This window comes from Anabrus simplex, chromosome 2 (assembly GCF_040414725.1).
Source record: "Anabrus simplex isolate iqAnaSimp1 chromosome 2, ASM4041472v1, whole genome shotgun sequence".
NCBI lineage: Eukaryota > Metazoa > Arthropoda > Insecta > Orthoptera > Tettigoniidae > Anabrus > Anabrus simplex.
Genome location: NC_090266.1, coordinates 1,045,557,725 through 1,045,585,145, shown reverse-complemented (window position 1 = coordinate 1,045,585,145; position 27,421 = coordinate 1,045,557,725). Strand labels below are relative to the sequence as shown.

The window sequence follows — 27,421 nt, the reverse complement described above, 5'->3', positions numbered from 1 at the left end:
ATGGAAGATTGTCAAAAAAGCACATGGAATTTGCCGCCACCACATTTCAAAGGTAGTAGCTAAAAATAGCAGCACGATTAAAGACGGCCGCTGTCAAAAGAGTATATGGAATTTCAAATTGCCCTCCACCGCATGCATAACAGCAGCCGCCGTCTTGTGCTGTAGCCTCTAAGCTAGCTTTCTTCATAAGAGCAGCCGCCATCTTGCGCAAGCATCCCTAGGACGTCTCATAAGAGCAGCAGCCATAAGCACCCATAGGCCGTCTCATAAGAAGCTATGTATAGTCGCCATCTTGCGCAAGCGCCTCTAGGGCGTCTCATAAAGAGCCATGTATAGCCACCATCTTGCGCAAGCATCCCTAGGGAGTCCCATAAGGAGCTGTGTATAGCAGCCATCTTGCAGCCACCATCTTGCGCAAGCACCCTTAAGGTGTCTCATAAGGAGCCGTGTATAGCCGCTATCTTGTGCAATTGGCGTCGGGAAGGGCATCCGGCCGTAAAACTGAGGTTAGGCCCCTCCATGAGGTTAGGCTTGCTGTGTTGTGCGTCAATAGTTAGGTTAAGCCCCTCCAAGATAGCGGATGTGATGTTAAGCTCGCTCTTTTCGGCGTCAGGAAGGGCATCCGGCCGTAAAACTGAGGTTAGGCCCTTCCATGAGGTTAGGCTAGCTCTCTTACGCATAAAAAGTTAGGTTAAGCCCCTCCAAGATGGCGGATGTGAGGTTAGACTCGCGCTCTTAGCCAGCGCAGTCAGTGCGGCGGAGCCCTCTCCCGAGATCGTGTGGAGGCGGCGGAGGCCTCTCCCGAGAGCCTGTGGAGGAGGAGGAGGCCTCTGAGGAGGGCCGGAGGTGGAGGCGGTCGCAGAACCATCTACTTATACTACTAGCCCCTCCACCTCCCGAATGTGGTGTTGCAAGGCCAGTAAAACTAGCCGCTGTTAAGTGGTGACCAGCCTCTCTGCCTCTCGAATGTAGAGCTGGAAGGCCAGTAAAACTAGCAGCTGTTAAGTTGTGACCAGCCTCTCTGCCTCTCGAATGTAGAGCTGGAAGGCCAGTAAAACTATCCGCTGTTAAGTGGGAACCAGCCCCTCCACCTCTCGAACGTAGATCTGCAAGGCCAGTAAAACTAGCCGCTGTTAAGTGGTGACCATCCCCTCCACCTCTCGAATGTAGAGCTGCAAGGCCAGTAAAACTAGCCGCTGTTAAGTGGTGACCAGCCCCTTCGCACCTCGAATGTACAGCTGCAAGGCCAGTAAAACTATCCGCTGTTAAGTAGTGACCAGCACCTCTGCCTCTCGAATGTAGAGTTGCAAGGCCAGTAAAACTATCCGCTGTTAAGTAGTGACCAGCACCTCTGCCTCTCGAATGTAGAGTTGCAAGGCCAGTAAAACTATCCGCTGTTAAGTGGTGACCAGCACCTCTGCCTCTCGAATGTAGAGTTGCAAGGCCAGTAAAACTATCCGCTGTTAAGTGGCGACCAGCCCGCCTGCCTCTCGAATGTAGAGCTGCAAGGCCAGTAAAACAATCCGCTGTTAAGTGGTGACGATCCCCTCCGCTTCCCGAATGTAGAGTTGCAAGGCCAGTAAAACTATCCGCTGTTAAGTAGTGACCAGCACCTCTGCCTCTCGAATGTAGAGTTGCAAGGCCAGTAAAACTATCCGCTGTTAAGTGGTGACCAGCACCTCTGCCTCTCGAATGTAGAGCTGCAAGGCCAGTATAACTAGCTGCTGTTACGTGGAAACCAGCACATCCGCCTCTCGAATGTATAGCTGCAAGGCCAGTAAAACTAGCCGCTGTTAAGTGGTGACCAGCACCTCCGCCTCTCGAATGTAGAGCTGCAAGACCAGTAAAACTATCCGCTGTTAAGCCGAAGACTATTCTGCTCGGTGAACTAAACTGATTGTAGTTCTGTGCTATACTCAGATGTTCGCACCTTGTGTACTGTAGCTGGTCCGCCATCGCTGTGCTGAAAGTTCAGTTCATTAGTTGCCGGTGAACATAAAAAGCAAATATATATGGGCAATTGTTGTTAATCTAGATATACACAGTTCAAGTAATTAGGGGAACATGTTTTGTAACATCTGGTATGTGAACGTTAATTTGGTAACTGGGGTTCCAACGGTCGTACAGCATACCTTGAGACCTTCGCTACTCAGGGTATGTCAAATCGCGTTATACTCCATCTGCAGGCGTAGCCATGCATTAAACTGTCAGGTGACCCCTCAAAACAAAGTGAATAGCGGTGCGTGCGTGTGTCGTTGTGAGGTAAACAGACTACTGCGGTCATTTGAGCACGTTGTACGTAAACCAGCACATCCCATGAGACATCTTAACGAGGTTCAAGTCGCAAGGGCCGTAACATTGATCCAGGAAGGATGGACTTTTCGTTGTGTTGCTGTGGATCTCAATGTCTCTTGTGGTCGCTTGTGGAATCGCTACAGTGAGACAGGCCAGTTTACAAGGAGGGTTGGACAAGGTCGCTGACGCATGACAACCCCACAGGATGACCGATATCTGATCATCTGTGCGTTGCAGTGTCGTTCAGTAACTGCCAGAGAATTGCACCTAGACCTCAGTAGGGTCAATGGAGTCACGGTGTCTGATCAGACAGTAAGGAACAGGTTAAGAGAAGTGTCCTTACGACCCAGACGTCCTGTTCGAGTTTCCCGTTTAACGCAGCAACATCGCGCAGCTCGCCTTCTGTTTGCCTGCACCCACGTCAACTGGCAACTTCGCCAATGGAGACCTGTGTTGTTCACAGATGAGTCCAGATTTCCCCTGACACAGCGTGATGGACGTCAACGTGTATGGGGACGCCGTGGTGAGCAGTACATGCCAAATGTTGTCCAGGAAGGCGACCGATCCGGACAAGGTAGTGTGGTAGTGTGGGGTGGCATCATTATTGATGGCCGTACGGATCTTGTCGTCGCCCGTGGTAATCTTACCGTTGTGGGTGCATCGAGCAGATACTGATACAGCATGTGTTGGTTGCTGCATACGGTGTTGGCACTGAATTCGTACTCATGCACGACACTGCCAGGGCTCATGTAGCGCGCATCACCAGAGCTGTATTGCGAAAACTGGACATTCAAGCGATGGAATGGCCAGCAGTGAGTCCTGACCTTAATCCCATTGAGCATGTGTGGGATAGGCTTGACAGAAGTGTTCGTGAGCGTCCTGTTCCACCACAGACTCTCCAAGACCTCGAACAGGCTCTCATTGAAGAATGGAACCTGATACCACAACGTGACCTCCGTCGAGTTATACGGAGCATGCCACGTAGGTGCCAATCTATGATAAATGCTCGTGGAGGACATAAACCATACTGAAGCTCTCCAACTGTGATAAAAATCCACCCTGGATGACTGTTATCACTTTGTTTTCGCCCCTATTTGGACATTTCCGTTTGTGTTCTGAAAATGAAAGTTAATCCATCAATGGTCTATTGTAAACTTCAAGGTAGAGAATAAAGGTTTAGTTGGTAATATACCTGGGTGTGAGGTATTGTTTTGTGGAGCATGGCATACGTTCAAAAAATTTTTCTACTGTGTATATAAAATAACATGTCCTGACTGACTGATTCATCATCCCCGAGCCAAAACTACTGGTCATAAAGAAATTAAATTTTGGGGATACATTTATATTTCAGCGTAGGTGCTCACTAAGGGAGGATTATTGGATATTCCGTCGCTTTCTTTTTCTTGCTAGTTGCTTTACGTCGCATCGACACAGATAGGTCTTATGGCGACAATGGGACAGGAAAGGGCTAGGAGTGGGAAGGAAGCGGCCGTGGCCTTAATTAAGGTACAGCCCCAGGATTTGCCTGGTGTGAAAATGGGAAACCACGGAAAACCATTTTCAGGGCTGCCGACAGTGGGGTTCGAACCTACTATCTCCCGAATACTGGATACCGGCCGCACTTAAGCGACTGCAGCTATCGAGCTTGGTCTATTATTCCGTCGCTAAGGGGGTGAAGAAAGGAGGCGAATTTTTAAAATGAGTATGCCTATCTCCAAAACTTAACAGTTTAAAGATGTGAAAATTGGTATTTGGAATCTTCTTTAAAAATAAAGAGACACGCATTCTTTTGTTTTCGAAAACTTCACTTAAGGGGGATAAAAATAAGTGAAAAATGGGCTGAACCTTTTTATGAGGATACTTATATCTCAAAAACTGAAGATGTTACAGACGTGAAAATTAGTACATGGAATCTCCTTTAAAAACAAAGAAAAATGTATTTTTTGTCTTCGGAAAATCTACTTGCCGGGGGATGAAAAGAAATGAAAAATGGGATGAATTTTTAAAATTAGTATATCTCAAAAGCTTCACATTTTACAGACGTAAAATTGGTATTTGTAGTCTTTTTAAAATTAAAGAAACACGTATATTTGTTTTTGTTTTCGGAAAATCCACTTAAGGGGGGAGGTGTGAAAACGACTGAAAAAGGTTTGAATCCTTTAATGCCGGGCTGAGTGGCTCAGACGGTTAAGGCGCTGGCCTTCTAACCCCAACTTGGCAGGTTCGACCCTGGCTCAGTCCGGTGGTATTTGAAGGTGCTCAAATACGACAGCCTCGTGTCGGTAGATTTACTGGTGCGTAAAAGAACTCCTGCGGGACTAAATTCCGGCACCTCGGCGTCTCCGAAGACCTTAAAAAGTAGTTAGTGGGACGTAAAACAAATAACATTATTATTATTATTATTAGAATCCTTTAATGGGGACACTAATATCTCATAAACTGAATATGCTACGGACGTGAAAACTGGTATTTAGAATCTCCTTTAAAAATCAAGAAACACGTATTTTTTGTTTTCGGAAAATACATTAAGGGGGGTGAAAAGGACGGAAAAAAGTGTTGAATTGTTTTTATGAGGATATTTATATCTCAGAAACTAAATATGTTATAGACGTGAAAATTGGTATTTGGAATCTCCCTTAAAAATAAAGAAATATGTATTTATTTGTTTTCGGAAATCCACTTGAGTGGGGGGGGTACAGGACTGATAAAGGAGTTGAATTATTTTTATGAGGATACTTATATCTCAAAAACTGAAGATGTTACAGTCGTGAAAATAGATAGGCTATTTGGAATTTCCTTTAACAATAAAGAAACACTTTTTTTCGACTTGAGATAGGACTCTTTTTCACATGTACAGTTCTATGTCGCATGGTCATCTTAGCCCCAAAAGGCAATACCTCAAACGTGGTTTACAGAGAGTTTCTGGGGTAAATGAAACTCACTTTGTTATACTTTAGGGATTTTCAGATAATGTCTTAATGTATTACCGAGGAATGATCACTTTTATGAAATTACGAAATCCACGCGAGTGAAGCAGCGGGTAACAGCTAGTTTCAAATATGGCATAAATGTTCGTGATGGAAGGATTATCATCTGATGATTGCAATTCTGTTTTACAATTTGCTTAACGTCGCACCGTCAAAGATAGGTGTTATGGGGACGACGGAATAAGAAAGGAATTGGAGCTGGAAGGAAGCGTCCGTGGCCTTAATTAAAGTCCAGCCCCAGCATTTGCCTGGTGTGAAACTGGGAAACCACAGAAAACTATCTTCAGGGCTACCTATTATCTGCGCACTTTTTTATCGATAGATTTGTGTACGGGTTTGAGGAGTAAGGAGGGAGCAATTCCGATTCCAGTAGTACTGCCAGCTGAATGGAAATGAATTCTGAATTGAATCGATAATATGATCGATCGATATGAATTTTGCTAAACCTTTGTTATCTTAAGCCAACAACTGTGTCACACACACACACACACACACACACACACACACACACACACACACACACACACACACACACAAACACACACACATTATATAACATTATATAACATTTCTCGATGCGAATCTTATTCCTAGAGTGAATTCTGTAGTTTGGCTTTGCTGTGTAAATAACAACAGTACTAGTACGTAAAGTGTACGCCAGATGTCGCACAGCGATGCATAAGCAATTCATAGTTTGTGTTTCAAAGGTTGCCAGTACGAAACTCGAAGATTGCCGAGGTCGACCAATTCAGCACTAGGGTGTAAATCTATCCAGAAAAGGTGCGCAGACAATACAGTGGGGTTCGAACCCTATATCTTTCGAAAGAAAGCTGGCACCTACGTGATGACTGTACTTCCATTTAAGAAAGTCATGTAAAACGAGGGGCTGCTTGGCCGAGGCGGTAAAGGCGTGCTCGGTTCGCCCGGAAGGACGTACGTTCGAATCCCCGTCAGGAAATCGTAAAATTTAAGAAACGAGATTTCCACTTCCGGAGGTGCAATCAGCCTGCACAAAAAATGAGTACCAGGTTAATGCCTGGGGGCAAGGGCGGGCGGGCGTAGAGCTAACCACTCTACCCCATCAAGTTCCGAGGTTACTGATAGTGGAAGCCTTTACCTTGCACCCCTCCAAGGGCCTTCATGGCCTGTACGGAGATGACTTTGGTTTGCTTTTGTATGTAAAACGACTCTCAGGTATGAATTATAACACTCACTGTTGGCATTGCCTTGACTGATGCTGGCCTGAATAGGTCAGGCGGTAGGGCATTATCCTTCTGAGCTCAAGTTGGTGGGTTTGATCCCAGCTCAGATTGGTGGTATTTGGAGGTGCTCAAATACGCCAGCCTCGTGTCAGTAAATTTACTAGCACGTAAAAGAACATGGGTGGGGCAAAATTCTGGCAACTCGGCGTCTCTGAAAACTGTAAAAGTAGAGTGAGATGTAAAATTAATAACATTATTATGTTACTGTATTACCTTGAATGAAATGTTCAAAATATCTGTTGCCTGTCTGTAGGACAAGCCTCAACTGATCACCTTGATTGTGTTTCGAACATGCTCCATCATCTCTGATCTCGCGAATATTGTCTGATAGGCTCAACAGTACCATCACAGTAAGCTGCTATACCATATCACATTTATAACATACCAGTATCTCGGTATATAAACGTATTGACGGATGAAGACATCATACTCAAAAACTTAAAACTGAACAATTAAGTACGCTAGCAAGCTTGTAACTTTACGTATGGTAACTGTTCATTTTTTTATTTTACTTTTTTACTTTTTTGCGATCTGACTTCGCACAAACACATTGAAGGTTTTTGGTAACACAAGGATGGTAAAGGCTGTTGCCTTAATTAAGATCGTGTGAAAATAGGTAACAACGGAAAGCCATCTTCAGGGCAGGCAACAGTGGAATTCAAGTTCACCATCCCCCAAATGCAATGAGTATTGATTGGAGACATGTATTGACCAGGACCATGAGAGGAAAGGATCTCTTTTTATAAAATAAACCTTAATTTGCTTTATTTCAGGATCTTACAGACACTAAAATCAAAAAAATATATACGGTTATGATTCTGATAAAGACAAGGAGTATATGCCAGATTTGTTCAGTTCTGATTCTTCACAGGATGAAACTATGTCTCAGAGAGGAAGAGCAAGCATGGGATATCAAGCCAGGTAAGCAAATTAAAAAGAAACAGAGGTGAGAGGTATTCAAACTACAAAGGTATGAAAGTACAGAAGGACTGCAAGGACATTTTATTATTAGTTTTACAGGTTTCAAATTGTCATTGGCTAAAATATCCAAGCAAAGAACATACTGTGGCTATTCCATGTTATTCACAAGAATGTTTGTGAAACCCTATGAAACCTAGTTTTAGTTAATTAACCTTATCGGTGAAAGCTGAAGCAGATGGGGAAGGTGAACATACAACTAAATTTGCATCCTGTTCTTTATTTGGTATTTTCCTGGGAGAACAGGCCCCTCAACGAAACACTTTCATGGGATTGCTGTTTACCATTGTGAATCAGTCACTTGTCCACAATTATGATGATACATTTAACACTTTAAATAGGGGAAATGAGGGAGAGATTCTAATGTTGAATAAAAACATAACACAGAGGGTACGTTCTTATGACCATAGTTGAGAATGAATTGTGAAGACCGATTGATACAAAGATTCGATTGGAAATATGAACTTGTCCACAGTTCAGTAGGAGATAAAGAAAGCCAAAAATATTAATAGAGCCGATGACCTAGCTGTTAGGCCCATTTAAACAACAATCATCAAAATATTAATAGGATATTTGGTGCACTATTTCAAGGAAAACAACAGCTTAATGTAGTAGTAGTAGTAGTAGTAGTAGTAGTAGTAGTAGTAGTAACAAAGAGTAAACCAAAAGAGAAATATGAAATAGAAGTCACAGTTAGACTAATAGAGAGGAAATTGGCACCATGATATCTTAAGGTGAGATTATCATAGTATTATCTGATCTGTCAGAGGATGCAGAGGAGTGCAAACCAATGGATTTAGTCAAAAGAAGTCAGAGGAGGAACACAAGTCATACATGAATTTTCTTCCATTGGTTGTAGTATATACTGCAAAGTCAGAAGTTATTAAGGTATAAAGTGCTAACTAAGCCATTCAAGAAAAGTACTTAGGAAGAAACATTTTCTTGTCTGAAGCATAGGCATACACAGAACCAGGTGACTTTGTTTTTAACAAGATGTATGATCAGGTTTTATCATAAATATGGCAGTTTTTTAAATTTGGCTTTCAGTGATGGAAACAAAATAGGTATTTTTAAAATTACCACTTAAGATGTTATCTGCAAGAGAACAGGAACCAAGAGAAAGACTTATTTGAAAAGGTACTCTGGAATTTGTTTTTTATCTCAATGCAATTGAAATTTTAAGAGCATTGAATGCAAAATTTTGAAAATTTGTTGATAATTGTGTAAGAACATTGTGGTAATGAGTATCAAACAAGAATACAGTCTTATTAAACACAGTCTTGTATAGTTTGTTACCAGGAGTATAAAGGAGGAAAGTGTCACATGCTGCAACCTACACTAATATTGAATGACTGGAAATAAATGTGAGGTAGAATGTTTTGATTTTTGTATGAATTTTAACTAAGTAAAAAAGGAGCTGATTTATACAGGATAAAATTGAAGTACGCAGAATAATAATGGCAGATCCCAAATGACCTCAAACTTTGAGACCATAGTACAATGGTATATTCCTGTCATCGAAGCTCACCGGACAATACATTAGTCACCCTAGTGCGCACGCACATATAGATTGTTAAGCCTGTACAGATAGCACAGCGAATGAGTCCCATGCTCAACCACATGTACACTACCTCTACGTGAGCTTAAGGCAGTAGTTATCAGCGAGACATTGATGTTTCACGTGGGTAGTGTATGTCAGCATGGGTAGATGTAAGGATATGACAGAGTGGCAAAAAGGGGCAATCGTGTTTGGCCATGCCCATGGCCATATGGTGCGTGAAGTTGCTGGATTTGTTGGTGTCTTGCAGCGGATTGTTCACCGTGTCTACAAGCAGTGGTCTACTACACGTGGCCACGAAACATGTCGTCAGAATTATGGTCGGAAGAAGATGCTGAATGAGAGGGACCGGAGACACGTTTCACGGCTTGTGAATCAAAATCGCTTCCAAATCTGACAGGGATTGCCACAGTAAGTGAATGAAGGTCCATCCCAACCTGTTAGCAAGAGAACATTGCAACGGGAACTACATGCAATGATCAGTTGGAGTCGGTCACCTCACAAGAGGCCATTGCTCGCACAGGCACATAAAGCAGCGCATCTTCAATGGGCTAGAAATCATCGAACAAGGACAGTAGCTGACTGGCAGAATGTAATGTGGTCTGAAGAATCACGGTTTTGCCTGTATTCCAATGACGCACATCGTTGAATGCACTGAAGGCCAAATGAAGCATTTCATCCTGGATGTGCCGCAAGGTCAGGTTCAAGTCGGTGGTGGGTCTATAATGTTTTGGGGGTGTTTTTCATATCATGGACTGGACCTGCTCATTGAGGTGAGCACTAACATGAACCAGCGTGTTTATTTAAACATTCTTGATGATCAGGTGTTGCCTTTCAGTCAACATCTGCAGGATGAGTATGCTAGATGACAACAGCAAAGTTCATCAGGCTATTATATCTCGACTGGCCTGCAAAAGCACCTGACTTGAACCCCACTGAAAGCAGGACATGTTGGAACAGTGGGTAAAAAGCCGACATTACCATTCCCGCAATTTGGTGGAACTGCGTGATCAAATCCTAAGCAAGTGGCTTAACGTGAATACAACGTACCTGCACAAACTTGTGGACTCACATCCTAACCAAATCCAGGTGGCTATCAAATCCAGAGGCAGAGTTACATGGTATTAAATGATACTTGTGATGATTTCTCCAGGGGTGACTAATTTTTTGTCCGGTGAGCTTATGTAATATGCTGAAGTATCAAATGAATTGGAATATGCCAAAACTCTCATATTCCATCTTTAAAATTTGTCCTGAGTAAAAATGAACGTATTCTCAGTGAATAAATGGTATATCCCAACTGTGTGCTTTTGTTTGTGTTTACTATGAGCTCAAGGTGTTGTAGACAATATGGCGGCATCTAGGTCCAAGTGTGTTATTATTCCAGGATCTTTAAAAAAAGAAAAAGAATCAAACAAGTGAAAAACTCAACAGTTTTGTGGTGGTGATAAAGAATATGAAGATCTGGAAATGGAGCTGGATTAGTTTTTAAACATGTTGAATAATGACTCAATTTTACACCATGGTGTATTTTTTCACTTCTGTATACATTTTACTACTAAACAGCACAAAATTAGAGAAACTATTAACCAAAGTGGTTGAATAATTTGCAAATAAACTTTAAAAAACATACTCCTAAGACATTAAGTCATAATGTTAAAAATTTCCTGAATTTTCATAAAACCCAGATGTTATTTTTCTCAAAATGAACTCAGGTTGGGATCTGCCATTATTATTCTAAGCACCTCAATAATGAAGAGATTTATTTCACAATGAATGCTGCAAATATAATGCTATGTCTAAGACTGTTACTAACTGAAGCTTGTGTATAGCATTACATTTACATTGTGCTACATTTTGAAAAAAAAAAAAAAAATCATGAAATTTCCACAAAATTACACCCACATTTTAAGCTATAAACATGAATTTTTCAAATTTTTTCAAGAGAATTTCAGGAATTTTTGCTTAAGGAACTGACTTGGGTAAATGTATTAGAAAATATTTTTTTAAGTGTTTGTTTGGAATGTTACACAGTGTGGAAGTGTAATGGGTATAACAGGAAGAGACATAACTTAGAAGCTTCTCAAAAGATTGTCCAGTTGAAGATAAATGCTGAAGGTAGAATGGTTAGATCAATCATGTTATTTGCTTGATACCCTTTCAATTGCTTTAGATTTTAAGAGACACAGATGTGTTGGAATTTTGTCCTACACATGTTCTTCAACATGCCAGAAGTTAACGACAGTGAGTTGTGCATTTAAGTACCCTTAACTGCCATTGACCTCAGCCTGCATTGAACCTACTATCGTGAGAATAGAAAAATAATGAACAACCAAGCATGCCATTAGATCACTGTGGTTAGACGGAGTTGTAAATGAAGAGATACGGTACTGAATTTCTTTTATCTCATTAAATTTAGTCAGATTGGCAGGACTAAGGTAAACAATAACTGAAAGAATAAGACAATATTGTTTTATATATTTCTTTATTTATTTATATATTCAGTTGTATATTTATTTATAGAAGAAAGCTCGTTCATTTTGTTTCAATTAGTAGGCCCTACTAAATCACATACAAAAATTAACTCCTGAAAGACATAGCTACACCCATTTTTTTGGCTAGAGATAAACATGATGAAATATAACTTAACTGTCTGACTTAAATGAAACGTTTAGTTTAAGATTAAACAATGTTAATATCCAATGTGATGTAAGTATCACCTAACCCAGTGAAACTATATGAATTACTGACATGTTAAGTAACTGAAAGTTGTGACCTTCAGTATTTTTATTTTTTGTAAAGCTCAGTACAAAAAATAATTAGCACCAGTGTAGTAATTTTAAAGCACCACAGACATTTACAAACAAATGGAAGTATTTTACCTCCTCAAGTTGCCTTTTTTGTAAGTTTAGATGAATCTTTAAAAGACAGGAGCTTTGAAATTAAATTACAGACTTGTAGCACTTATTAACTATACTCATATAAAATTCTTGTATAAAAAGTTATCAGCTAGAAAAACAGAGATGGATGTTAGTATACAGTATGTATAGAGATGGAATTACTGGAGCAGCGGGCTAACTATATATTAGTTTTATCATTACAAAAGTCTCATCCATCATTTTTAACCTGTCATAGGCAAAATAAATCACATATTAAATAACATATTTTAACGTACAAATGTAAACAATGCCACATTTCCTGAATTCTTCTGTTACATATTCTTTGAACTTAACAGGAAAAGCCTCTTTCCATCTCGTCTATAAAATACAGGGAAATGATTGTCTTCACTAGTCAGATAAATATAAAAACTGGCATTCTTATATCCAAAGGTAGGTCTAACTTCAGGAATTATAGCACCATATGATTTGCATAAATTATTCAAATTAAATAACTAATTTACAACACTGTACATATATGAAAACACACATAGATCTTCCTTGGATAATTTCACGCTTAAGGGAATAAAAAATTAAAAAAACAAGAAGTGTCTGAAATAGGAACATTTAACACTACTAGTCGCTGAATTTTATTTTCAGTCTTCGTCCTTGAAGCGGCGATAAACGGATTGGACATACGTGAAGACACATTTCCAGTCTGGTTTCCGCATCATTACCATGTCCTCGACGTCCAGCAAGGGCGCAATTCCGGCCTTATCACTGAAATCATAGGGAGAATATTACTTAGTTATGTCACATGATGGTATATGAAGAAGAAGAAGAACAAGAACAAGAACAACAATAAGAATAAGAATAAGAAGAATATCCCTACCCAAATAGAATCATCTTTCTCATTCTAAAGAACATGGTATTTCTACGTTAGTTCCCAGCATGTGTGCTATGTATGCATGTAAAGTCCTCAGCCAAAGGCTGGTTGGATTCCCCACAGCTTCATCATCAGCTGTCATAGCAGTGGCCGCCGTGTGGGGCGGCCCACGTGTTCAGGGTGCCCACAAATCCATTCTGTAGTACAGTATTATGATTTGCTTTACGTCACACCAACACAGATAGGCCTTATGGTGATGATGGGATAGGAAAGGGCTAGGAGTGGGAAGGAAGCAGCCGTGGCCTTAATTAAGGTACAGCCCCAGCATCTGCCTAGTGTGAAAATGAGAAACCACAGAAAACCGTCTTCAGGGCTGCCGGCAGTGGGGTTCGAACCCACCATCTCCCGATGCAAGCTCACAGCTGCGTGCTCCTAACTGCACGGCCATCTTGCCTGGTTATAGTACAGTATATCTGAATACGTCATTTCATTTGTATCTGAAAGAAACCAGCAAGCCTATTCAGTACCAAACTAAATTAAGCAATGTAAAATAATTTTCTTGTTTTCTTTTTTCGTACTGATGTGATATCTAAACATCACCTACTTAGAGATGTGATCTATGTTGCACATGATACTGCAACTTTCTCTGATGCGACTCAGGGTCGATGTAATTTGGTGAATCCCCAAGCTGTGTATTAACTGGCAGCTGAGCTGGGCTGGGATGGGACATGCACGTACAAGCACAAAAATATCAACACAACGAAGCTGATTGTCCACCACTGTTGCCAGTCCTCTCGAGGTACTTTCACGCAATCAGTATAGGTTGTGGGCTCAGATTAGGTAGTCTCTCCCCTGTTGAACTCGAAACTCACACTTGACCGCATTGCATCATTCAAGGGGAAATCCCCATCCCGCAATTAATGAGGTCAGGTTTGTAATTCAGAGTCAGTTGTGATCAGTTCAGTTTGTGACTTGGTGACACATGCACGTTTATATTACAAGTTGAAGTACCGGTAAATCTAAGTATTTATGTGGTTTGCAAAACCGCAAAAGAGAATGTGAAAGGAAGAATCTTTTAAAAAGTCTGAAAAAATTTACTGTTTCTTTAAAAGTGTAGGAGAAGATTCTTTAACAGGTTCCAGTATCAATAGCGTTACATATTGTGATAAAGCCAAATCCGGCATGTTGTTTGCAAATTTAAGTGAGTAAGCAGCACAAAGTCAGAGGATTGCCATGTTTGCTTTAGTGACATTCTAGCACAGAGTGATTTTGAAATTTATGTTAGTGACATTTCAACACAGCAGAGTGGTTTTGGAACTGATAGTGTGAAAAATATAATTGAAACATTGCGGCTGGTACAATGGCGAGTTAGATATTTAGGAAATAAAAGTTTGTGACCTGTCAATTGTAAATGAACTGGCTGAACTTCTGATAGTAGAAAACTTGGTCATTGCTTGTAGTGTCCCTGATTTATGTACAGTGCTGCAACTTCATCTCACTTTACTGGTCATAACAGCATGCATGGAACAATGAATGGAAAATTGTGATGGATGTCAGTTCTGATAAGATTTAGTTAATTATAATATAACTTTTTTTTTGCTAGGGGCTTTACGTCGCACCGACACAGATAGGTCTTATGGCGACGATGGGATAGGAAAGGCCTAGGAGTTGGAAGGAAGCGGCCGTGGCCTTATTTAAGGTACAGCCCCAGCATTTGCCTGGTGTGAAAATGGGAAACCACGGAAAACCATCTTCAGGGCTGCCGATAGTGGGATTCGAACCTACTATCTCCCGGATGCAAGCTCACAGCCGCGCGCCTCTACGCGCACGGCCAACTTGCCCAGTATATAATATAACTCTAGTATGCATGATCAATGTAGGAAACATCATAATAGCACTATGTCAGAACTTGAGGAAGGAGGCCCAAAATTGTACTTTGGAAGAGGGCCCATCCTTTCTTAGTTATGCCACCGTGTAATAGATAGCCTAGGCATCACTGAAGAGGCATACTAGGGAAGGTTTTTTTTTTGCTAGTTTTTTTACGTCGCACCGACACAGATAGGTCTTATGGCAACGATGGGACAGGAAAGGGCTAGGAGTGGGAAGGAAGTGGCCGTGGCCTTAATTAAGGTACAGCCCCAGCATTTGCCTGGTGTGAAAATGGGAAACCACGGAAAACCATTTTCAGGGCTGCCGACAGTGGGGTTCGAACCTACTATCTCCTGAATACTAGATACTGACCGCACTTAAGTGACTGCAGCTATCGAGCTTGGTACTAGGGAAGTGAGAAGTAAGAGAGTTTCCCATTGCTTTCCTCAGTGAGCCAGAAGTTTCTATTGACCATCAGTCAGCCAAGCCTACAGATATGCATAGATCAACTGACCCTATAAATGACACCTTCACAACCATTATCGCAGGAATTGGCTGCATAAGGAATGGCATCACTAGCATTGCCCATACCTCAGTCACTTTCATATAGTCAAAGCCAAAGATGAGCCTAATTAGGGAAAAAATGGAAGGGATCCTACACTTCGAAAATGAAGGTGTCAGCCAAAGAAAGACAAAGACCACGAAGGGCGTGAAAATGAAACCACTCCCTGGGCCTCGAGTGCTCTAATACCGTCGGGGTCGGAAAAGAACAAGACTTGATCAAGGGAGGTCGGATGGGATAGATGAAAGTGAGGAGCCTGGTGGAAGTAAGTGGAAGCAACGCCAGGACTCAGCTAAGGGCCCCGTGGTCGCCAACCCACGCTTCCAAGTTGAGAACCCTTGGAGCTTTTCATTAGTAATATGTGTTTTTATGAAAAGTAAGCAGCAAAATATGTCAATACATAAACAACAGTAGTCTGCCTAACACGTTCTTGAAGAAGTTATTTGTACGCAAGCAACGTCTTCAAAACCAGAGGAAATTGGATCAGCTTTAAGTAATTGCACCTCATATTCTCTGTCTTTCATCTCCATTGTTTTGGTAACTTCTTCGAGCTGTAGCCGTGTCCCTTCAAAGGAAAGTCGCGTTTTTTTTGTTTTGTTTTTTTTGCTAGTGGCTTTACGTCACACCGACATAGATAGGTCTTATGGCGACGATGGGATTGGAAAGGCCTAGAAGTTGGAAGGAAGCGGCCATGACCTTAATTAAGGTACAGCTCCAGTATTTGCTTGGTGTGAAAATGGGAAACCACGGAAAACCATCTTCAGGGCTGCCGACAGTGGGATTCGAACCCACTATCTCCCGAATGCAAGCTCACAGCCGCGCGCCCCTAACGGCACGGCCAGCTTGCCCGGTAGTCGCGTTTCTAATCAAGCAATGTCACTATTTTACATCTGTATAAATATCAAGTAACAATAAATCTCAACACGTTATTTTCGACAGCAGTAAACCCCCAGACGCTTTATCCACGCGCCGCCACTGGTACTGGTCAAATGTTAATTAAAGAGTAAGATAAGAAATATTTTATTGCATAGCATGGGATGAGGTGTGCAAAGTTTGACACTGATTCTTCCATTCAAGAGTCCACTTGGTTTTGGGGTCAGGAAATGTACATCCTCTAATATTATCACATGTATTTCTCTCTCGTGTTTATCATTCTTGATACATTAACTGTCATTCCTCTCGCATTCTTTAGAATCTTTCAAATAGTCTCTTATTAGTTACTTACGTAAGCAACCTTTATGTTCTCTTTCTTTATTGTTTCTGTCTAGCAATTCTATTAATTTTATCACTCATACATGTTTTGACCAACTACATAGGCTTCTAAATGAATATAAAACTAATAATAATAATAACAACAATAATAATAATGATGTTAACAATCATAAAAACCCATGGTAGGTACTGATTATGTTGAGAATGACATGCTGAAGTAAACAGACCCCCTACACAGTGTGGACAGAAGTCCAAATTGCTTATCAGAATTTAAAAATAATAATAATTCCACCACCAAATTTTTATGGTAGGGGAGTTAAAAGAAGAATAAATTCTGCACTGGAAACTCATGAAGAAAATGGTAAGGAAGAGGAAAATATTCTGGTTGAGTAACATACTATGCAGAAATCTTCTTCAACAGAGAGTGATAAAGAGAAAAGTAGGTGTAGAGGAAGATGAAGGTTTGGAAAGTTAACAAATGTCAAGCAAGGTAGAAGTTCTGAACAACTGAAACAAGATGCTCAGGACAGAGAATCATGAAGGACGTCCAGTTGATACCTGACTCAAGGCAGATTCGCAGCAGCAGCAGCAGCAGCAGCAGCAGCAGCAGCAGCAGCAGCAGCAGAAGAAGAAGAAGAAGAAGAAGAAGAAGAAGAAGAAGAAGAAGAAGAAGAAGAAGAAGAAGAAGAAGAAGAATATGTAACTACAGAGGCAAGCCACAGTCTACCATGTACTGTTTAACATATAGCTCTCACCTGTGTGGAAGTTACTTGAGCATTCAACAATTTTTATTACATCTAATGTTAAAACTGTTTCTCCTTCCAAATTGACATACTTGATCAAAAGAAATTTTGGTGATCATTATCTTATGGCATGTGCAGCTCACAAGGAGAAGCCAGACTCTGAGTCCAACTGATTTCAACGAGCTTCAATGCAAAGTTCATCAGGCTATTATATCTCGACTGGCCTGCAAAAGCACCTGACTTGAACCCCACTGAAAGCAGGACATGTTGGAACAGTGGGTAAAAAGCCAACATTACCATTCCCGCAATTTGGTGGAACTGCGTGATCAAATCCTAAGCAAGTGGCTTAACATGAATACAACGTACCTGCACAAACTTGTGGACTCACATCCTAACCAAATCCAGGTGGCTATCAAATCCAGAGGCAGAGTTACATGGTATTAAATGATACTTGTGATGATTTCTCCAGGGGTGACTAATTTTTTGTCCGGTGAGCTTATGTACACTGACTGACAGAGCAAATGCAACACCAAGAAGGAGTGGTTCGAAAGGGATGAAAGTTGGGGAAAAAACAGAGACGGAACGGACGAATAATTGATGCTTATTTCAAACCGATATGCAGGTTACACAATGCGCACGGCATTGACTCAGTAGGATGTAGGACCACCGCGAGCGGTGATGCACGCAGAAACACGTCGAGGTACAGAGTCAATAAGAGTGCGGATGGTGTCCTGAGGGATGGTTCTCCATTCTCTGTCAACCATTTGCCACAGTTGGTCGTCCGTACGAGGCTGGGGCAGAGTTTGCAAACGGCGTCCAATGTGATCCCACACGTGTTCGATTGGTGAGAGATCCGGAGAGTACGCTGGCCAGGAAGCATCTGTACACCTCGTAGAGCCTGTTGGGAGATGCGAGCAGTGTGAGCAGTGTGTGGGCGGGCATTATCCTGCTGAAACAGAGCATTGGGCAGCCCCTGAAGGTACGGGAGTGCCACCGGCCGCAGCATTTAACGTGCCTTGAATACTCACTAGAGGTGACGTGGAATCATACGCAATAGCGCCCCAAACCATGATGCCGCGTTGTCTAGCGGTAGGGCGCTCCACAGTTACTGCCGGATTTGACCTTTCTCCACGCCGACGCCACACTCGTCTGCGGTGACTATCACTGACAGAACAGAAGCGTGACTCATCGGAGAACACGACGTTCCGCCATTCCCTCATCGAAGTCGCTCTAGCGCGGCACCATGCCAGGCGTGCACGTCTATGCTGTGGAGTCAATGGTAGTCTTCTGAGCGGACGCCGGGAGTGCAGGCCTCCTTCAACCAATCGACGGGAAATTGTTCTGGTCGATATTGGAACAGCCAGGGTGTCTTGCACATGCTGAAGAATGGCGGCTGACGTGGCGTGCGGGGCTGCCACCGCTTGGCGGCGGATGCGCCGATCCTCGCGTGCTGACGTCACTCGGGCTGCGCCTGGACCCCTCGCACGTGCCACATGTCCCTGCGCCAACCATCTTTGCCACAGGCGCTGCACCGTGGACACATCCCTATGGGTATCGGCTGCGATTTGACGAAGCGACCAACCTGCCCTTCTCAGCCCGATCACCATACCCCTCGTAAAGTCGTCTGTCTGCTGGAAATGCCTCCGTTGACAGCGGCCTGGCATTCTTAGCTATACACATGTCCTGTGGCATACGACAACACGTTCTACAATGACTGTCAGCTGAGAAATCACGGTACGAAGTGGGCCATTCGCCAACGCCGTGTCCCATTTATCGTTCGCTACGTGCGCAGCACAGCGGCGCATTTCACATCATGAGCATACCTCAGTGACGTCAGTCTACCCTGCAATTGGCATAAAGTTCTGACCACTCCTTCTTGGTGTTGCATTTGCTCTGTCAGTCAGTGTAATATGCTGAAGTATCAAATGAATTGGAATATGCCAAAACTCTCATATTCCATCTTTAAAATTTGTCCTGCGTAAAAATGAACGTATTCTCAGTGAATAAATGGTATATCCCAACTGTGTGCTTTTGTTTGTGTTTACTATGAGCTCAAGGTGTTGTAGACAATATGGCGGCATCTAGGTCCAAGTGTGTTATTATTCCAGGATCTTTAAAAAAAGAAAAAGAATCAAACAAGTGAAAAACTCAACAGTTTTGTGGTGGTGACAAGGAATATGATACCTTGGTTGATGATCTCGACATTAAGCTCTGTCATTCATAATGTGCTCCATCAGACAAGGAAGTTGGTTTATCTCTACCTATACTGGTGGAATATAATGTTTACAGTTAGTTTATTGCTTTCATTGGTCTGCCTTCAATGCAGGCCTACCTGTAGGGGGAAACTCAACTAGAGATAGTGTGTCAAGCTCCACTGTCGGCAGCCCTGAATATCATTTTCCGTGGTTTCCCATTTCCACTCCAGGCAAATGCCAGGACTTTAAAGGCCACAGATGCTTCTTTCCTAATCTTAGCCATTTCCTATCCCATTGTCTCCATAAGGCCTATCAGTGTACGTGCGACGTAAAGCCAATTATTAAAATATATATAGTTTGTACAAAAATTATAGCTGCAACTAGACGCAAACTCACATCGTCGAAGTTCACAGACAAGTATGATGACCACTCCGGGTGCCTGCGGTGTAACTCTCCAAGTATATATGCGCTGCATTGGAATCGGGGATTCATCAATTTTTCGGAAATTATTAGGTTGCTGACCTGACATGTTTAAGTAAAATTTGTTCGGCTTTTAGTGTTCTATCACCTCCACTTGGTCTGAAGCTGATCCTGCGTCATGACGTTTCACCTCAATTTTTTTGAAAACTAAAGAGTATTAACCTAAACCCTTCTTCGCAAGTTACTGTTGAGTGTCCCTCTACAGGTACATCGAAGCTCATTGAAATTGACTGGACGCAGGATCTGGCCTCTCCTTGTCAGAAATACTTTTCTAGCTGATGATATTGTAAGTGCCTATAATGTTCCAGAACCCTTGCTTTTATCTTTCTACCTGTCAGACCACCATAAATGGATACACAGCAAAAAGAAACCAAATATATTTTAGTGACTCTTAAGCCTAGAGCAGTCAGATGGAAAACTTAATGTGAATGGTCGGGCTGGGTCTGGTAGACCCAATATAAAAATTGTTATTTACGCCTTTTTAGTGATTCATTTTCCACCATAAAAAAATTTACAAATAAATGGCATAATGTCAATACCCTGAAAACATTTTTTTTAGAATCCTTCATTCATAGCAAATTCAAAAATGTCAACTGAAAATTAGCATAACATTAAGGGCTCAAAACACACACTGATATGAAGATTTGTGGCAAACAGTACAGTATATACTTCATATATCTGTTTGTTTACACCAAGTACCGGGCGGCGTGCGGCTGTGAGGTTGCATCCGGGAGATAGTGGGTTCGAATCCCACTTTCGGCAGCCCTGAAGATGGTTTTCCGTGGTTTCCCCATTTCCACACCACGCAAATGCTGGGGCTGTACCTTAATTAAGGCCACAGCTGCTTCCTTCCAACTCCTAAGCCTTTCCTATCCCATCGTCGCCATTAGACCTATCTGTGTTGGTGCGACGTAAAGCCCCTAGCCAAAAAAATGTTTACACCATTTATTATTTGCTTTACGTACCACCAACTACTTCTACAGCTTTTGGAGACGCCGAGGTGCCGGAATTTAGTCTCGCAGGAGTTCTTTTATGTGCCAGTAAATCTACCGACACAAGGCTGACGTATTTGAGCACCTTCGAATACCACCGGACTCAGCCAGGATCGAACCTGCTAGCTGGGTTCAGAAGGCCAACGCCTTAACCGTCTGAACACCATTTTCCAAAAAGAATACAATGATTCTCAATATGAAAATGAAAATCCACAGCCTGTTTCCAATGTTTGACCGGATCAGGGATGGAATGAAAGAAGCCCCATCTAACAGTGAGGATCAGAATTATGCAGGCTGCCAAAGCCTCTTACACTCCTTGGGGGAAATGATTAATGACTGACAGATGAAATGAAATGATATTGAAGAGTGTTGCTGGAATGAAAGATGATAGGAAAAACCAGAGTACCCAGAGAAAAAAGTCCTGCCTTCGCTTTGTCCAGCACAAATCTCACATGGAGTGACTGGGATTTAAACCACGGAACTCAGCGGTGAGAGGCTGGTGTGCTGCCGTCTGAATACAGAGGAACGTTACAATGATTCTCAATATGCGAGTAAAGTATAACATGTAAATAACATTTAAGGAAGTTCCAACCGGGTCTGATTTCTTAGTTTTTCTCTCTCTGTCAACAAACTAATGAGGAGAACTAACTGCATTTCAGTCCTCTGTAATCACCGTAACACTGGAACTGGCTGTAGTTGCAACTCTGATGTCTTCTTCTTCTTCACTAAATTCTCTGTTGGATTCATGATCACTGATTATCACAATATCCAGGTCAACATCTGAATCGTCAAACTTATCGTCGAATAACAATTTTTCTATTTCACATGTTGAAATCCTTCCACTTGATGCTGTCATGTTCAAAAATTCATGGAAACACTTATATAATTGTTTATTGAAGATATGAATAGGATAAGAGCTTTGAAACTTAAACCACAGAAAATAACCTTGTCAGCGTGTTGGACAGAATTAGGTACATCAATGGCCAGGCCGAGCCGGGTCTGAGAGACCCACTGCTACTTTGCGCATGTGACAGAAAAAGATTAACTGATGAAGCTCCTAGATAAGAACTGATCAATTTGTTGCTGATATGAAGTTATTGTCTGGAAGGAATTTTGAATGAAATAATGTCCTTGCCTTTGCATAGTGTTACATAGTGTTAAACTTCTCATCTCATGAGCTCCAGACATGGGAGACAATCTTATCTGCCATAAACTATAGTAATACGATGATGTTTCACCATGAAGCACATTCACTTCTCGCTGATTATCAAATGGTTAATAACTTGGCCACGGCTGTGGTATAAATTACCAGTTGGAGCAGGTTCATTTCTCTGCTGTGCCACAAATTTATGGCTCATCTGAAGGTGCTGTATAGGGTGCATTCAGACTTAAAACAAAAACTCTCCTACAAATGATATTCATTCTGACATGATCACCTGCCTAGCATAGCTGATTAGGCACTTACCTCTAAGCAATAACGAAACCTTGTGCTTGGCATTTAAAAGTTCTCGAGAACTCTAGCACCTCTTAAAATCCAGATTCAAGGGACATTGACCCTCATAGGTCCAGCATACTATATATCGTCAATGCCTGCCCTTGTGAAAATGGCCGATGGACAACAGGTTACTAAAAACACCCAGTCTATAATGATAAACAAAATAGGTTTTAAAACACTGAATATCAGAAATCTATTTCCTTCCCTCAAAAACACTAAAATTTGCAAGGAAATTATTTATGAGTAACACTCTTGCCATCGAACGGGTTGGCTGTGTGGTTAGGGTCATGTAGTTGTGAGCTTTCATTTGGAATGGTGGGTTTGTATCCCCACTGTGGGCAGCCCTGAAGATGGTTTCCAGTAGCTCCCCATTTTCATACCGTGAAAATACCGGGGCTATATTTAATTACGGCCATGGCTGCTTCCTTCCCATTCCTAGCTCTTTCCCATCCTTGCTTGCACTGGCAAAAACCTATGATGTGTCAGAGCAGCGTTAAACCACAAAAAAATTCTGTTGCTGATTCCTCTTAGTCAGTCTTGTATCCTAAAGAAACCTGCAATAAATGTGTGACAGCCTATAGGAGGGTTGGCAGTTTTACTAATTTGAGTCAAAGATTGATAGTGGTGCCCATAGCCTTGATACACGACACATTTCCAGTATCCTGTTATGCTCAGTGGGAGGGTAAACTCCAGTTCATGATAGCCACAAACAGTTACTATAGCTAGAGCTCTGCATGGATGCAGATATCCGTGGATATCCATGAAGTTAGTGTCTTGGCGGATGCAAATTGTATGGCAGTACAGATAATGTTGCTGATAATTTCTAAATAATTATGTTTATTGATTTTCACCCAGTATACTGTAGAAATTTCCACAAATGAGTCTTTCATACATTTCATGCAGTTATTTTTGCTTGTGGTGAGGTGATCCTTGACACTGGTATGGGAAAATTGTGATATATAAAAAGCCTTGAGTCCATAGAGCTGTAAATCTGACCTAAGCCTAACTGACTCCTGCCCACAATTAGTGAAAGGAAGGAACAAAGTTTCCGAAAGATCCGCTCAATATCTCAGCAGCTGTCTCGAGAGGAAATCCCTCATAAATGTGTCACTGCTGAGGGCTATTGCCAGATATCAGGCCTATCGTACCCTTATGTTAACAGACCTATCCGTTTCAATACCTTGGATGTAATATAGTCAAATTGTTGCATGTCAACAGATAACCATTAGCAGATGCGGATGAGGATAATATTTTTTATATCCGTGCAGGGCTCTAAATATAACCCTGGATCAAATCATTCAACTTCATCTTCCTAGTTCTAACACCACCAGGGCTTGGAAATGGAAAAGTACACTAAAATGATGCACTTATAAGAGATGTCCATATTAAACCTCTATCAGAATTTGGTATCTAGGTATTCCGATTTCATATTTTAACCAAATGCACAACTTAATAACTCATTCCTGAACCCCTCTTACAATCAGAAATAAACTCATGGTAAATTTTCCTCTTGTTCCAATTCGTACATTTGTATGCACTCAGAAAAGAGTAGGATCCTTAAATTTAAAAAGCATTTCTGTATGTGATATACCTGAATGTTCTATAGTTGCTGATTTAATTTGTATAGTGCCTTACTTGTACTATTCTCTTTAAAAATCTTTCTTCATTACAATATCCCAAGTTATGTAGACTTTCCAAGTCTTAAAATGCAAATTTATTCATGAAAATTGGAATGTGCAACACAATAATTCACAGATTAATAGGTGAATTTAATCTTTTGCTCTAAAATCTTCATCATAAGGATATTTAATGGTTTCTATCTTGCTGAACAGCAGTCAGAATAAATTCTTGATCATTCATTTTTCAAACCATGCTGGACCCATCTGTCTCGTGTAATACATCAGAATATAGTCCCGGCTTGGTTTGGCTAATAACATCAAGTATATATTTAACAGATGAGGGTTTGGAATTTTGTCTTCCACAGAAATATTGTTTTCCATCCATACTTCACAGGAATAAGCTTACGGAGTCAGGTAGGGCCATATTCAGAGGGTGGAAAACCGTGCAGTTGCCCAGGTGGCAAATTTCTAGAATCTTATGCGAGAGTTTCAGTGAAATGAAATGAAATGAACAGTGTCTAGCGTCACTTCTGGTGGGATCATAAGTTTTAAAATGTAAAAGTCCTGTAATGCTCATATGTATAATAGTTGGTATTAGTGAAAATATATTGTGTTGTTTTGTTGTTATATGTTGTTCTGCGTTGTGTATTGGAAAGTTCACACTGGTTCTGGTGGCGATTTTGAGCCAATACTTTGTTTGATGTAAATATGTAGGTCTAATGTAATCCTTGACATTATATAGCAGAGAGAGGTTTCATTTAACATATGTTAATAGTAGAAAATGGCATTGTTTACCTAGTAATAACTTTCTATCCTTGAAAGTACATTTTGATTCTGATACATGTGGTACCTGTGAAAAACTGATAGGCTCATTTACCAATGCCAGAGCAAGGAGGAAGAAGCTTCTGATCTAAACAAGGCCCAGCTGTTCTGGTTTCTGACAAAATCTATGAGTAAACTTACATAAATTTCTGATAAAATTTGTGTTTATGATTTATAATTAATTTTAGGTAACTTTTTTAGTAGTCAAAATCAAAATAGATAGCAATATATTAACATAAAATGTAAAAAGAAATTCAATGTGTGCCTTTATTTGCAGCAAGCATCAAAGTTTGTTTTTATTTTTTTTGTCCCCTAGGGGTGAATTGGATACCCAAGTTTGGACCTGGGGTCAGGCTAAATCAGTCCGACCGAGCTCGATAGCTGCAGTCGCTTAAGTGCGGCCAGTATCCAGTATTCGGGAGATAGTAGGTTCGAACCCCACTGTCGGCAGCCCTGAAAGTGGTTTTCCGTGGTTTCCCATTTTCACACCAGGCAAATGCTGGGGCTGTACCTTAATTAAGGCCACGGCCGCTTCCTTCCCACTCCTAGCTCTTTCCTGTCCCATCGTCGCCGTAAGACCTATCTGTGTCGGTGCGACGTAAAACAACTAGCAAAAAAAAAAAAAAAAATCAGTCCGACTCATTGGCTGAACGGTCAGCGTACTGGCCTTCGGTTCAGAGGGTCCCAGGTTCGATACCCGGCCGGGACGGGGATTTTAACCTTAATTAGTTAATTCCTACGGCACAGGGGCTGGGCGTATGTGTTGTCTTCATCATCATTTCATCCTCATCACCACGCGCAGGTCGCCTACGGGAGTCAAATAGAAAAGACCTGCCACCTGGCGAACCGAACCCGTCCTGGGATATCCCGGCACTAAAAGCCATACAACATTTCATTTTCATTAACATCTTCAATCTGCAACATCAAGATGTTTATATTCTAGTCCATTTCTGATAGTGTCATATAATCTCATGTCACTACCTTTAATGCTGTCTGTTCATTGATAACATACAGTGATCCTTTGCACTGCAGTATCTTGTACTACAGCCGGATTTATTCAATATTTAAACTCCGTTTCTCATATATTTAGTTTCTTCTCTTACCAAAATTAATAAAAATACTAAATGTTTCCATTTCTTATATCGTACAGATTTTTTCAATAATTTTAGTAGAATATAAATAAATACAGCCGGCCCCATGGTGTAGGGGTAGCGTGCCTGCCTCTTACCCGGAGGCCCCGGGTTCGATTCCCAGCCAGGTCAGAGATTTTTACCTGGACCTGAGGGCTGGTTCGAGGTCCACTCAGCCTACGTGATTAGAATTGAGGAGCTATCTGACGATGAGATAGCGGCCCCGGTCTAGAAAGCCAAGAATAACGGCCGAGAGGATTTGTCGTGCTGACCACATGACACCTCGTAATCTGCAGGCCTTCGGGCTGAGCAGCGGTCGCTTGGTAGGCCAAGGCCCTTCAAGGGCTGTAGTGCCATGGGGTTTGATTTTTATAAATAAATACACACATACATATATAAATAAATATATGTATAAAAGATGTTAAGATCTACTAACTCAACACAAGGTCTCATACATATTTGCTATCTGCAGAAACGTGTATAAGAATGGTTGGGATGTTTTACCACACCCACCACATTAATTAAATACTGTGCACCACTTCATTTGCAAGTTGGAAGGTAAGACTAAAGTCATGAAAAAGTGGATGATACTTTAATGAACAAAGTATTTTTCTTAAATACATAAAATGTAATTTTCACCTAAATAAATGTTCTGAAGATTTCTGAAGAAGGAACATGGAATAAACCCCATAAGGGAATCATGGCAAAACCAAGATTTTGAACACGTTCGTCTATCTCCATTGTCTATTCCTTGTATATGGATAGTAACAAATATGACAGTGAGAAATATTTATTGAATGATGAAGGATTCAATAAAATAAATTTACTTACTCAGCCACTCGGAATGCAAGTTCAAAGTTCTTGCGCCGCTCTTCAGGACGTAACGAGTCGTAATCAAAAGCATCAGGAAGAAAGTGATGGATGAGGGCACAAAATGCTAGTCCGTTGCTCCAGCTAGTTGAAAAGTTTTCTATTTGAATGTTCTGAAACATCATATCATCATATTATTTACTACATAAGGAGGGAAGCAGGATGATCATAAAATAACTTTAGGCCTACTGAAGAGTAACATACAAAGTTTATGTTTAAAAAAATAATAATCTATAGGAAAGTTCTATATATGTTATGTAAATGGAATACAATTAAATTAATTTTGAGACATTTGATGATAGTCTAATGAACAGTACTTCAGTCTTCTAATCAGTTATCCAATAACAGTATTGATAATTAGCTTTTATGTTATATAAATGAATATTGAAATTTAAGAACAAATGTTACACAAGAATTAGGACTTGGATTAATTTTCTGAAGGACTTCTAATTAAAGTATTGTCATCAAATACAAATTCTCTTTAAAAAATCTTTCAGTAATTCATTTGGAGAGATAAATGACAAAATATCTATATAATAGACAAACAGTATTGTTAAATTCCTGGACAAAAATATATGTCTAAAACCACT

General features: G+C 41.1%; 1 protein-coding gene across 1 annotated transcript in view; it reads right to left on the bottom strand.

The window, feature by feature from the left end:
- Positions 1 to 11,548: 11,548 nt before the first annotated feature.
- The window catches only part of LOC136863769 (microtubule-associated protein futsch), a 395,621-nt gene continuing 379,748 nt past the window's right edge, over positions 11,549 to 27,421 (bottom strand). Inside the window, exons 23-24 of the mRNA XM_067140122.2 lie at positions 26,793 to 26,944; positions 11,549 to 12,736 (exon numbers count right to left, since the gene is read on the bottom strand). Of these exons, the coding sequence (XP_066996223.2) occupies positions 12,613 to 12,736; positions 26,793 to 26,944 (276 nt within the window). The 3' untranslated portion in view covers positions 11,549 to 12,612. The remainder of the gene's footprint in view (positions 12,737 to 26,792; positions 26,945 to 27,421) is intronic.